This window comes from Moschus berezovskii, chromosome 14 (assembly GCF_049115385.1).
Source record: "Moschus berezovskii isolate FMDL1 chromosome 14, NW_MosBer_1.0, whole genome shotgun sequence".
NCBI classification, from domain to species: domain Eukaryota; kingdom Metazoa; phylum Chordata; class Mammalia; order Artiodactyla; family Moschidae; genus Moschus; species Moschus berezovskii.
Genome location: NC_142473.1, coordinates 84,891,300 through 84,905,830, shown reverse-complemented (window position 1 = coordinate 84,905,830; position 14,531 = coordinate 84,891,300). Strand labels below are relative to the sequence as shown.

General features: G+C 35.8%; 1 protein-coding gene across 1 annotated transcript; it reads left to right on the top strand.

The window, feature by feature from the left end:
* Nucleotides 1-12,908: 12,908 nt before the first annotated feature.
* Nucleotides 12,909-13,983, top strand: LOC148775766 (olfactory receptor 5T2-like). Its single transcript, XM_088843582.1, has one exon. The coding sequence runs from the start codon at nucleotides 13,027-13,029 to the stop codon at nucleotides 13,981-13,983; it is 957 nt and encodes a 318-aa protein (XP_088699708.1). The 5' UTR covers nucleotides 12,909-13,026.
* The last annotated feature ends 548 nt before the right edge of the window (nucleotides 13,984-14,531 follow it).

Here is a 14,531-nt window from a genome sequence, read left to right as displayed (position 1 = left end):
TTTAGTTTTTCTCTATAGGTTCTAAAGGCAGTATTTTGTGAAAATAGAATCCACCCAACTATATCTTCCTATTTGTTTCTTAGCAGGATCTAATGATTTCCTTTGTAGTCATGGAATGGTCAGTGATGAAGATGGATTCAAATGGATGCATTTTGCTGTTAATAAAAGAAGTTATTACATTCAATTGTTGACTAGATTCATGTTAAAAGTATCATGTCAATTTAAGTGATTTTCCAGTTTATTTTTTGTTATATTTTTTACCATCTGTTTTCATACTGCATAGCTTTAAAATCAACAAATATGAATAACCATAGGACTATTTCAATCATGAAATATTATAGTGGAAAGTATGCGATTCAATACTAGCTTTGCTATAAGGCGCATGAAGTGTCTTTTTATGTTCACAGTTGTAAAAATGGAAGTAATCACACATCATAAGATTGAGTTCGATTTAAGTAAGAAAACAATTTAAAATTATTTAATATTAAATGTTTCCGTATAAGTAAGAAATGACAAAAATGAAACCTGTATTTCAACTTTTTGTGCAGAGTTGTTTGTTTAAACAAAATCATTTTATATCCATTTTTCTGGCAATTATATTGTCCCATTAATTTCCATTCAAGAACAGTGATACACTGAACAGCAGACAGTATTTTGGAGATTATGTACCCATTTTGCAAAGAATAACAATATGAATGTTACTTGTTTTTCTAAAAATAGGTGTCATTAAGGTGTTCATGTTGGCCTCTGCAGCTTATCATACTGTTATTGATTTTCAAATTTTATTTTAGTAGTAATGTGAGGTGTTTCTATTGTCATATACTATTAACTCTGCAAAGTTCTTGGATGTATTTTTGAGATATATGTCTGTCAAAAACAAATCTTTTACTATATCAAAGTTCTTTATGGGGTTTTTTAAATATTTGTGAAATTAATGTCACCTGACCATAGACAAAAAATAGCTTTTTAGAAGCTTTTTTGCTGAGAGAATGCAATCACTCTATTTGCCACAAAATTGTGTTTGATTTATTTTTTTCCCCAAACCATCGCACTGTTTCTCATTTGGTGGCATACGAAAAAAGGGAAGTACATAAATTATACGTATATGTATATATTTAAAGTTAAGGAGTCAATCGCATCTGAACTGAAATCTCGGTTAATTACTGAAACACAATTAATTACTGGTTCATCACGTTCAATCGTTCAGTTCAGTTGCTCAGTCCTGTCTGACTCTTTGCAACTGTGTGGACTGCATAATGCCAGGCCTCCCTGCTCATCACGTTAACGGGCAGGTCTTTGGAATGTTAGCTTTTATTTTTCCCTCAGCATGTCATAATTAAGAAGCATTAAAAAGTAATGAAAAACCTGCCATATACAGGACTAGGCTGAATTCAACAACTTATAAGTACTTTATATTTATGATGTTAAACATATTATGTTTTTATTGCATTTAGATGCCACACAGCAAGAAGAGAATAAATAAAAATCTTCAGCTTGCTGTTAGAAGAAAGCCACGTCTTTATTTTCCCAGAAACGTTCTCATAGATCCATTTAGAGGCTATTTCTAGTGCAAAGAATAAATAGATTGATAAGTGTAAATTTAAGGACTTCCCTGGTGGCTCAGTGGTAAATAATCTGCCAACCAATGCAGGAGACACGGGTTTGATCCCTGGGTCTGGAAGATCCCCTGGAGAAGGAAATGGCAAGCTACTTCCATATTCTTACCTGGGATATTCCATGGACAGAAAAGCCTGGCAGGCTACAGTCCGGGGTTGCAAAAGAGCCAGACACGAATTAGTAACAAAACAACAAAGACTTGTGTCAGTTGTGGAGAAGGCAATGGCAAGCCACTCCAGTGTTCTTGCCTGGAGAATCCCAGAGACGGGGGAGCCTGGTGGGCTGCCATCTATGGGGTTGCACAGAGTCGGACACAACTGAAGCGACTTAGCAGCAGCAGCAGCAGCAGCAGTGTGAATTTACACCACCAAACAATGCTCATTTAATTCTCAGAGAAGTCTAGAGCAAAAAAATAATAATAAGTTCTGATTTCTGTATAAATCCATACAACTCACAGAATAATTATAAGAACACAAAGTGACAAAAATAATAAAGTGTAATGAAGTTTGAGTTGTCATATTAAGAAAATTGTTGTTCAGTCACTAAGTAGTATCTGACTCTGCTACCCCATGGACTGCAGCATGCCAGACCTCCCTGCCACAGTTCAAAAGCATCAATTCTTCAGCCCTCAGGGTTTCCCTCCTAGCTCAGATGGTAAAGAATCTGCCTGCACTGCAGGAGACCCGGGTTCGATCCCTGGGTCTGGAAGATCCCCTGCAGAAGACTATGGCAACCCACTCCACTGTCCCTGCCTGGAAAATCCCATGGACAGAGGAGCCTGGTGGGCTGCAGTCCATGGGGTTGCAAAGGGTCAGGCATGACTGAGCGACTAACAGTAACAGCCTTCTTTCTGGACTAAATCTCACCTCTGTACGTGACTACTGGAAGGACTGCAGCTTTGACTCTATGAAGCTTTCTCAGCAAAGTGATGTCTCTGGTTTTTAATACGCTGTCTGGGTTTGTCATTGCCTTTGCTCCAAGAAGCAGACGTCTTCTAATTTCATGGCTGCAGTCACCATCCACTATGATTTTGGAGCCCAAGAAGAGAAAATCTGTCACTGCTTCCATTTTTCCCCTTCTATTTGCCATGAAGTGATGGGACTGGATGCTATGATCTAGTTTTTTTTTTTTTTAAATGTTGACTTTTAAGCCACCATAATAAAATCATTTATAGAACATAAATTAATATACAAATATGTATTAATAAATTTGGGGCATCATCAAAATTACATTACTTTAAAAAATTGTGTGTTCTCTTTTTTGCGATCTCCTTCTTTCTTTCTTTTCCTATTTCTTCTCTCTCAAATCCATGAACTATATATAGAAATATTTACTATAGAGAGTAAGATAAAAAAACAGGAATTAGGCAGATAGAAATAAGCACAGAGAAAATAGATACAGATATGAAAACAAACTTTGAAGACTCACCAGCATGTGGTCCTCTAAGGAAGCCATCACAAAATGCATGTTATGGATACGTACGGGAGAAATGTCAGTGACGTTGCAATTCAAGATTTGCTTAACTGATATGCTTATAATAAGACAACTATTAGAAGTTAAGAACTTTATTGGGAGCTAAAACCTTGTATTAAAGTCTCAGATTTAGTGCTTACTGACAGCATAAGCTTGGGAAAGTTATTTTTGAACCACCACCAAAAAAAAAGAAAAACTAATTGACCATAATTTTCAGGCATATCTTGTTCTACTACCCGAATATGGTGTCATAGGAGGGAACTTTTTTTTTAATCAGCTGCATTAAAATATGTTTTATTAGGTTAAAGTATTAAGCATTTGTGAATGATGCATATACATGAAATATAGCTTCCAAACTTTAACTCCAATAAAGTGAAAAATTTAAATCAAATTGAAAAATAACAGCATTTAGCTAGGTCCCAGACAGAAACAAAAAACTTATTTTAAAAATAATACACATATTTGTTATATGGCACTAGATAGATATCAAAATACTATTCTATTGAAATTAAACCCAGTAAATACCAATATTCTATCTTATAAGAAACTGCATTAAATGCATTAAAATACATTCCACTCACTGAAATCTGTCTGTTCTGAAATTAGAATGGTGAATCATCTCCTCTAAAAACTAGCCCTCCCATTAATGGTGTGCTTAAAATTAGAATTTATAAATGGCATTCTATGATCCAGTCTAAAAAACAAAAGCATACAAAAAGCTTGGCTTATGGACTTTTTAAGCTCAGAAAAGGAAAAGATAAGGATTAGTATCATTTTTCAAAATAAAAAATATAGAATGTTAAAAAGAAAATGTGGCATGTCAATTTAAAATAATGTTGTATTTATTTACATTCTCCTGTTCCTCTGGCCAGTATAAATTTATAATCATCTTTGATGTCTCTGTTCTTACCTGCAGAGCTAAAAGATGAGTTTATTAAAGAAGGTATGCTTTATTCAAAATTATGTCCCATTAGAGAATTTATTTATTTCATTAAAGGGCACTGGAACAGTGTGACAGAGAAAAAATATGATATTTAGCTACTGCATCCAGTTTTTCAAACAGGCTTTTTTGTTAAGTGATATTTGAAAAAATTAGAACTGGTTGAGTTTATGTCTTACTATTTCACTTTAATGGATGGGAACTGGAAATTGTTATTTTTTGGCAAAATATAATGAATCTAAAAGACAAAACAAAATGTTTCCCAACACTCATGATAAGCAGTTTAAAGTACCAGGTGTCCTTGGAAGCAGTATTACAGATAGTCAGCTCAATGAGAAGGAAAGTTAGGAGGGCAGCTATTATGTATTACTGAGTGGCTACTAGGGGGTTAGGAATTTTATGAATATTACCTAATGTAATCTACATAGCAACCTACAAGGTATATAATTCAAGATAATTTTATGTTAACAGATGAGAAACCAAGGGTCAACTAGACATATAACTTGACCAGAGTCATGCAGTTCCTAGGAGAACCAGGACTGAAGCTTAGATTTCTCGGACTTCAGACTCTGTACTATTTCTACATGATTGCATTAAAATTTCATTATGACTTGGCATAATTCAGGAAATTTTACAACCTAGAAACTGTATGAGATAGAAACTTTGAATAGTTTAATTCTTTTTTTTTTAAGCAATTAAGTTTATTAAGTCAAGAAGTTAAAACACATACACACACATACAAGTGGCTTCTAGATCAATTAACTAGCTATAAAATGCATTTAAAATTAGTTTGTATTCTGTCAAAAATTTGTGGTTCCCAAGTGTCACATACCCAAGGGTTGGTTAATAGTTAATTTTTCTCCATTTAACAATTTTCTTAAAATTTAAATGTAACCCCTTAATTGTTCTGCCCCCATACAGAACATTATCTTTCATCAAGGAAATGAATGAAAATTTCTAATTTACAATTCTATTGACTAAAAATATGTATGGAATCCTTCTTATTTTCTTTGCTATGTTTCCTGAAAGGAGTATATTCGATTTTTAATAAAACTTCGATTTAACTCAAATCTCCTCTCTTGAATACAAATATTAAGACGCTTATTCCAGTTTCAAATTCAAAGGCATATTTTCTAAAATATATTGCAAATTATGAAAACACTTTCTTCTTACCTGTGGAAATGAACTCTTCACTCAAGATACTCTGTGAATATTGTGTATTTATATTCTTATACTCCACCATCTTTTCAAGTTCTTAAAGTCTACAGTGAAGTCTCTAGAGGAAAGCACTCTGTTTTCTGGGACAGAAAAGTTTCAAGATGAACTTGTTTCACTGTAAACAAGTGGATGTTTCTGGATAATGAACTACTTGATGAGAATGATTACATAACATACTTGAATTTAAAACAGTCCCTCAGGGGAAAAAAATCTACTACTATAAGACTATTCTAAGCTTTGGTCCTAAATAGCTATATTCTATTAGGTTGATCCCCTGGAGCAGGAAATGGTAACCCACTCTTCCTGGGAAATCCCATGGACAGAGGAGCCTGACAGGCCACCATCCATGGAGTCACAAAAGAACAGGACAACACTTAGGTCTAAATGACAATAACAAGTGAGGTTGATAACCACAATTCTGCAAAGTCCAGTTGTCTCTTTCTGGAAATAAAGCCTTTCTAATTCTCTTCTCTAAAACATGAAGATAATGAAATCATAACATATGACAAAATTTAAAATTCTTTGTTGTTGTTCGGTGGTCAGGTCATGTCAGAGATTCTTTGTGACCACATGGACTGCAGCACGTCAGGCCTCCCTGTCCCTCAACATCTCCCAAAGTTTGCCCAAGTTCATGTCCATTGCATCTTGATGCCATCCAGACATCTCATCCTCTGATGCTGTCTTCTACTTTTGCCCTCAATCTTTCCCACATCAGGGACTTTTCCAATGAGTTGGCTGTTCACATCAGATAACCAAAATACTGGAGCATCAGCTTCCGTATCAGTCCTTCCAACGAGTTTTCAGGGTTGATTTCCCTTAAGATTGACTGGTTTGATCTCCCTCAGGAGAATTCTCAGCACCACAGTTCAAAGGCATCAATTCTTTGGCATTCTGCCTTTTTTAAGATCCAACTCTCACAACTGTACGTGACCACTAGGAAGATCATACCCTTGACCCTTGACTATACGGACTTTTGTCAACAGAGTGGTGTCTGTTCTTAAATAAGGATAATTATATTTTTTTGGTAAATTTTAACATACTACACTTCTAAGTGATATGAGATAGAGTTCATTAACAGTTTAACAAGAGTAGACTTCCCTGGTGCCTCAGTGGTAAGGAGTTCTCCTGCCAGTGCAGGGTACATGGGCTTGATCCCTGGTCTGGGAAGATTCCACTTGCCTCAGAGAAGCTAAGCCCGTGTCCGTGTCCCACAACTACTGAGTCTGTGCTCTGCTCCACAACCTAGGTTCAACCTCTGGGTTGGGAAGATCCCCTGGATAAGGGAATGGCTACCCACTCCAGTATTCATGCTTGGAGAATTCCACGACAGAGGAGGCTGGAAAGCTACAGTCCATGGGGTCACAAAGAGCTGAACACGGCAGAGCAACTTCCACGTTCACTTTCTGCTCCATAACAAGAGAAGCCCAGGCACTGCACCTGGAGAGCAGCCACCACACACCTAAATTAGAGCAAAGCCCCTGCAGCGATGAAGATCCAGCACAGCGAAAACAAACAAATACAATTATATAAAAAAAGTTTAATAAGAAGGATAAGATGTGAATACATAGGTAGGAAGGACTGAAGGAGAGACGTGATGGCACACAGTATAATATTCTGTGTGATAGAGCATTAGAATGTGAGAGAAATGGAAGAGAGAAAGGTCAAATATTTTGAGTGTATAGGGTTTTATATCTGTGGAATGTAAAGATTCCACTTCCTAAAACCAGTTAGTAACACTTTGTACATAAGTTATTTGTGGCAAATACACAGATATCAAAGCTCCTAAATTAAGAGATTACAAGCTAGTAAAAAGGAATGTTGGTTTTAAAATCTGAATGTAAATAAACAGAATAATAATAAAAAAAATAATACTGACAGGTAGCCCAACTATGAAGAGAGGATCCATCAATTAAATGCAACTCTAAATTGACCTATATACAGATTAATACAACTCCAAATAAAATTAAACAAATCTTTTGTAGAAATAGATCTTCTGACTCTACAATTTACATGAAAAAGCAAAGAATTTTGAGAAAGAATAGTAAAGTAGAAATAGCGAGATGTCAGTCATTAAAAAAAGCTAGAAAAAGGGAACAAAATTTTTCTTTTTATTCATTTGTAAGTTATATACTATTATATTGATTAGGTTGATCCTTAATTAGTAATTAGTAGTTAGAAAAAGTATATTATTATATACACTATTAATATAATATACACTTTTTCCAACTACTCCTCCCTCTATGTTTAAATGAATTGGACATTTTGGGTATCATAAGGAAATATATATATTTATAATACATAATATGTATTATATTATAATGTAATATATCATAATATAAATACACTGCTCAGTCACTCATGACCAACTCTTTGTGACTCTATGGACTGTAGTCCACCAGGTCCGTGGGACTTCTGGCAAGAATACTGGAGTAGGTTTTTATTTTCTCCTCTGAAAATCTTCTGAACTTTGATTTCAAACTCACATCTCCTGCATTGCAGATTATTTACCACTGAGCCACTGGTGAAGCATATATATAGTTATATATATGTCCCTTACACTGCAAGGAGATCCAACCAGTCGATTCTAAAGGAGATCAATCCTGGATGTTCATTGGAGGGACTGATGCTAAAGCTGAAACTGCAATACTTTGGCCACCTCATGCGACGAGTTGACTCACTGGAAAAGACTCTGATGCTGGGAAAGGTTGGGGGCGGGAGGAGAAGGGGACGACGGAGAATGAGATGGCTGGATGGCATCATCGACTCTGTGGACATGAGTTTGAGTGAACTCTGGGAGTTGGTGATGGACAGGGAGGCCTGGCGTGCTGTGATTCATGGGGTCACGGAGAGTCGGACACGACTGAGCGACTGAACTGAACTGAACTGAACTGACCTGACACACATTTATGTTGAATTGGTGAAGTTAGCATTGTAAATTTCATGCTCAAATGATGTCTCATATGATTTTATAATCTTAAAATACTGTCATTTTCTAACTACTTTAACTTTCAGTAGGGGTCTCAAAGTGTCAGACACGACTGAGCAACTAAACTGAAGGCTAATTCATTATAGCTTCTACCTAGAGCTTCTTGAGCCCCATAGCTAGATAGACGTTACCTTTCAAACTGGTGTCTACACTTTTGACAGTGTCTGTTGCTGTGATAGTACTTTCTGAGACCTACTTCTTACAGAAATTCCTCCCTTATTTCAAGCTTCCCTCCCCAATGTCTTGGCCTAGTCACTGACATTCATTTCTCAGCTTCCTAAAGGTGAAGCTCAGCCCTTTTGGAAGAGAGTGTCTTCTGTGAATTTCTGATATATGCAGTGACCCAGAGTATCAGCGATTTTGGTCTCCTGCACTCACTTTGTGATCCAGTGATTGCGTCTTCATGGGGGTGGGGGAAATTCTCCATCTGCAACTTGAAAGGTGCAAAGACTTTTCCATCAAGCTAGCTTAATCTTTCTGCAATTCCCACATAGTAGATCTTCTGCTTCTTTTAGTGGTGAGTTTGTAAATTGCTAGGTTTCAGTGTCATAGCTCATGTTAATCCTTTCTTTTTCATGTGAATCCTGTGCTAGGAGGAAACTTGTTGATTCCAATAATATGCTGATTTTTAGAGTGACATCTCAGAAATCCTTATTGTGGGACTAATAGAGAAAGTTTTGATATTATTTTTCCAAGGTTGTCATCTGTTTTTCTTTCACTACTTTCTTTATATTTGACTTGTTCATTTGTTAAACAAGTTGTTTGTATGCTTCGTTTTTAGGAAGTATTCTGGTGGATATTCTGGGCTTATTAATGAGAATTTTCTTCTGCCTGACATGTCATTTTCATTCCATTTTTTATGACTTTATAAAGAGAAGTTATTGTTTCACAGCAAAATTAAGAGGGAGGTACAGATATCTTACATATATGCCCATTATAAATACTCTCCATCAAAGTGGTAACTTTCTACACTTGGTAAGCTCACAGTGACACATCACAACCCTTCAAAGTCCATTATTTACCTTAGGATTCACTCTTGGTGTTGTGTGTTCAGTGAGTTTGAAAAACCCATATAGTTACATGAATCCATCACCATATTCTTACATAGAATTGTTTTCAATGCCCTGAAAGTCCTCTGTGCTCTGTCTCTTTATCCTCCTGCTTCCAAGTCTCTGGCAACCGTTGATCATTTTATTCCTCGTGTTCTCTGGTTGTCATTGTTCTAGGTTTCGATTAATGTATCCTCAAGTTCACAGATTCTTTCTTCTGGCAATTCTAGTCTAATGGTAAATTCATTAAAGATATTCCTCATTTTGGGTATAGCATTTTTGACTTCTAGCATTTCATTTTGGTTCTTTATTAGGGTTATCTAGTGTTACAATTATGTATATATATATATAATATATATGTTTATATATCTGTATACAATATACCTGTATATCTGAATACAATCAACTTCTTGAAATATAGTTCTTGTGCTCAGTCATGCCTGAGCATGACTTTGTGATCCCAAGAACTGAGGCCCACCAGACTCCTTGGTCCATGGAATTTTCATGAGAAGAATGCTGGAGTAAGCTGCATTTTCCTCCCCCAGGGGATCTTCCTGACCCAGGAATCAAACCAGTGTCTTCTGAGTTTCCCGTATTTCAGGTGGATTCATTACCTGAAGCAGCTCCAGTGAGCTGCTGGAGAAGAACACCACTGGGGTCTAACTGAAGTATAAAATTATATATATGTATGTAATTCACTTAAAGTGCTTGGGGATGAGTACACCCATGAAAACATCACCACTATCAAAGCCAAAAGCAAATCCTTACCTCCTAAAGTTTCTTTTGTTTCTTTCATTGCTGTTATAATGTTTATATAAGAACACAAGATCTACCTTCTAAGAAATTTTGAGTATACAAAACAGTTTTGCTAATTATAGGCACTACACTATATAGTAGATCTCCTGAACTTATTTAATTTGAACAGTTGAAATGTTTTATGTTTGACCATCAACTTCCAATTTCCCCCTTCCCCCGGTTCCTGGAAACTGCCATTCCACCCTCTGCTTCTATGAGGTTGTCTACTTTAGATCATTCATATAAATGAGCTGACCCAGTGTTTGTGTGTCTGAGTTATTTCACTTAGCAAAAGTCCTCCCCGCCCGTCCACATTATCACAGCGACAGCACTTTCTCCATTATTAAGACTGAATAGCATTTCATTGTATATTTATCCACCAGATTTTTAAAATATACTTTCCCATGAAAGATATTTAAGTGGTTCTCATACCTTGGCTGTTGGGAGTGATGCTGCAAAGAACATGGGAGTGCAATATCTCACCAAGATTCTAATATCAATTAATTTGTGCAAATACCCAGAAATAATTGGTAGCTTAAAAAGTAGTGTTTTTTTTTTTTTATGTTTTGAGGAAACGCTATACTTCTACAATGGCTATGCCAATTTACATTTGTATCATCAGTGCCCGAGGGGTTCTTTTTTCATATCTTTGTCAACATTTTTTTTCTTTAATAATAGCCTAACAGATATAAGGTGATATGCAATTGCACTTTAGATTTTCATTTGATAAAATGTATTTATTACCCATGGCAATAAAAGATCCAATGCAATGTTTATCAAATAACTTTGGTATTTTTTGAAGTAGAAAAAGCATAAATTTTGTGTGACACCACAATTTCAAATATCCAAAGAAAGAGTGTGCAAAAGTACAAAGCTGGAATCATCACACATCCTGGTTTCAAAAATGTATTACAAAGCTGCAGTACTTGAACCAGACAGTATTGGTATAAAGACAGACACATAGACCAATGGAGCAGAATAAGGAGCTCATGAATCAATTCACACATATTTAGTCAACTGATCTTCAACAAGGGTGTTAGCAGTATACAGTGGGAAAAGGATAGTCACTGTTGGAAAAACTGGATATTCACATGCAAAAGAATGAAAATCAACCCTCATCTTAAACCATGAATAAAAGTCAACTTAGGCTTAAACATAAGACATGAAACTATAAAACTCTCAGAAGAAATATAAGTGAAAAGCCTCATGTCATGGGTGACATTAAGTTTAGTGATAATTTCATGGATATGGCACCATAAGGACAGGCAACAAAAGCACTACAATTATATACAGCAAAGGAAAGAATCCATAGAGTAAGGAGGCCTCCTCTGGAGTAGGAAAGAACGTTTGCAGATCACTTGAACAGACTTTTTCCCAAAGAAGACATACAAATGGACAACAGGTTAATAAATCTGAGATTGAATGACTATTTATTCAGCAAACATTAGTGGGTCACGAATTATTCCAGGACCATTTTCTTTTTTATTGAGTGAGTCATCATGTTGCTATTTTGAACTAGATCATAATTGGAGCCTATTGGGGACTCTCCTGTGGTTTCATCAACAGTTGAGTAGGTAGATATAAACAGTTTGAGTTAATTGTATTTGTAGGACATCAAAACCTGCTTTTGCTGAGGTAAGGGAGAATTTCAGGGCATTTGCTGAATATTTTAGGAGTTTGGACCTAACAGGATCAGATATGCTGTGTAATCCTTTTATTAATAGTTGTTTCCTATCACATAGGTGAATAAATACAACAAAGAAAATACAAAGGATTAAATTTATGTCTCTATTTATTATTGTCATAATTTAGGAATAATTTTTATGTGACTTTAATTGTGACTCAGATGTCTAGATGATAATTCACTGGAACTACAGGAAATAGTGTCTAAACAAGTATAATTACACCAGGGCGGATTCATGTCAACGTGGGGTAAAACCAATACAATAATGTAAAGCAATTAGCCTCCAATTAAAATAAATAAATTTAAAAAATTGATTTTGTTTTCAGAAAAATTCACATTTTCACCACAGGTCTTGAGACTGTTGAAAATCAAAGACTTTAGATATCTGAAAATAATAAATATGACATTATTTAGTAAACAAAAAAAAAAAAAAACAAAATAAATGCTAAATATCCCAGAAATACATTTAAATGAACTATAAGTTGCAATATAATTGTTTAATTCAATCATGGTCCATCATCTTAAAAATCTTGATTATTTCCTTTGGATACCTAATAAGGGCTAATAGAGTTACAAAGAATTTGGGAATAGCACATAAAACGTTCCAGTCTGAGAGGTTGCTACTTTGCAAGATGAACCTAATTTAGCCTTACCATTTAAAAATATTTTGAAGATTCAGTTTTATTAATGTATTTAATAGTACAGTATTTGCTCCACTTTGTAAAATCAATATTAATGTTTCATTCTACAGATAAGCAAAATGTAAGAAAACATTTTACACAGTTACTGAAAGTAACTAGATTGCTGATATCCTATTCCAGGTATCTGTACCTGATACATTAGATCATTTTATTGAATGGCAGAAGGAAACTGATTTTAGCCAATGATTTGGTGTTTTAAGCTAATTTAATATGGAAACAGCTAATAGAATTCAAGGCAAATTAACCAGTTTATCTAACGGATTTCAGTTCAGTTCACTTCATGGCATGAATTCAGCCCGTGAGTGAATACACGTATTTTCCCATTTGAGTCTTCAGTGAGTGGCATGAACGCTTTTGCCCTTTGATACTGTTCATGGGGTTCTCAAGGCAAGTATACTGAAGTGGTTTGCCATTCCCTTCTCCAGTGGGAAATTATACTCTGGCAAAAAATAAATATGAGGACACAAATCCCATTCCACTGAGTCACAATGTTGTTCATTCTTTTGGTAGGAAATGAGTTGCAATTTTTTGAAAATCTTTGAGTTTGTTCACAAGGTATCAAGATGAAGAATGTCACCGAAGTAACATCCTTTTTACTGAAAGGCTTCACAGACAATTGTGAACTGCAAGTCATCTTATTCTTCCTGTTTCTGGCAATTTACCTCTTCACGCTGATTGGAAATTTAGGACTGGTTGTGTTGGTCACTGGGGATGGCCGGCTCCACAACCCCATGTACTATTTTCTGAGTGTGCTTTCATCTGTGGACGCCTGCTATTCCTCAGTAATCACCCCCAGAATGTTAGTAGATTTTATGTCAAAGAACAAAGCCATTTCTTTCCTTGAATGTGCAGCACAGATGTTTCTTGCTGTTACTTTTGGGACCACAGAATGCTTTCTTCTGGCTGCAATGGCTTATGATCGCTATGCGGCCATCTACGACCCCCTCCTGTATTCAGTCAGCATGGCGCCCAGAGTCTACGTGTCACTCATCACTGCTTCCTGTGCTGGGGGCATCTTGCACGCTTCCGTCCACACAGTGGCTACTTTCAGCCTCTCCTTCTGCGCCTCCAAGGAGATCAGACATGTCTTCTGTGACATCCCTCCCCTCCTCGCTATTTCTTGCTCTGACACTCACACAAACCAGCTTCTACTCTTCTACTTGGCGGGCTCTATTGAGATAGTCACTATCCTGATTGTCCTGATCTCCTATGGCTTCATCCTGTTGGCCATTCTGAGGATGCGTTCCGCTGAAGGGAGAAGGAAAGTCTTTTCTACATGTGGCTCTCACCTAACTGGAGTGTCCGTTTTTCATGGGACCATCCTCTTCATGTACGTGAGGCCAAGTCCCAGCTATGCCTCAGATCATGACATGATTGTGTCTGTATTTTACAGCATTGTCATTCCCATGCTGAACCCCATCATCTATAGTTTGAGGAATAAAGATGTAAAAGAGGCGATGAAGAGAGTGTTTGGGAAAAATTGGCTTAACAATAAAGTGTATTTTCACAGTAAATATTAAAAAATTGAAAGTGACGTACTGTACATAATATCAAGGAGACATGATAAAAATGTTTTGTTTATTAATATATTTCTCTTCTTCCTGGATATTTTAATATAAAGATCATACTTAAACTTCAATCTACGCTATTTTATATGCAGAAAAAAATGTATCATCCATCTGTGCCTTTATATTTTCTTACTGACAGATATATTCACACACACACTCACACACACACGTACACACACATATAAATGCTTTTATGTAAAAGCATGCTGATTGATATAACACAAACACACACAGGCATATGTAGATGTAACTTTTCTTTAGCATATTATGTATTCTTCTCTTCTTTCATCTTGATATAACTTGAATGTATAGTCCCCAATATTCACAATTGTTATTAACATTATATCTGACTAGCTTGATCAAATGCCAACTAATCAATAGCAAAACCATAGTTCATATGATCCCATACCATGGAGTCATTGGTATGTGAATTCATTTCAAAGCATTCTGGTCTATCCTTAGATTTATTCATTGGCAGCTATCTAATCCCAGTCTGTGGT

Excerpts from the sequence above, each read along its gene's own strand:
- LOC148775766 (XM_088843582.1), top strand. The coding sequence starts at position 13,027 with ATGAAGAATGTCACCGAAGTAACATCCTTTTTACTGAAAGGCTTCACA.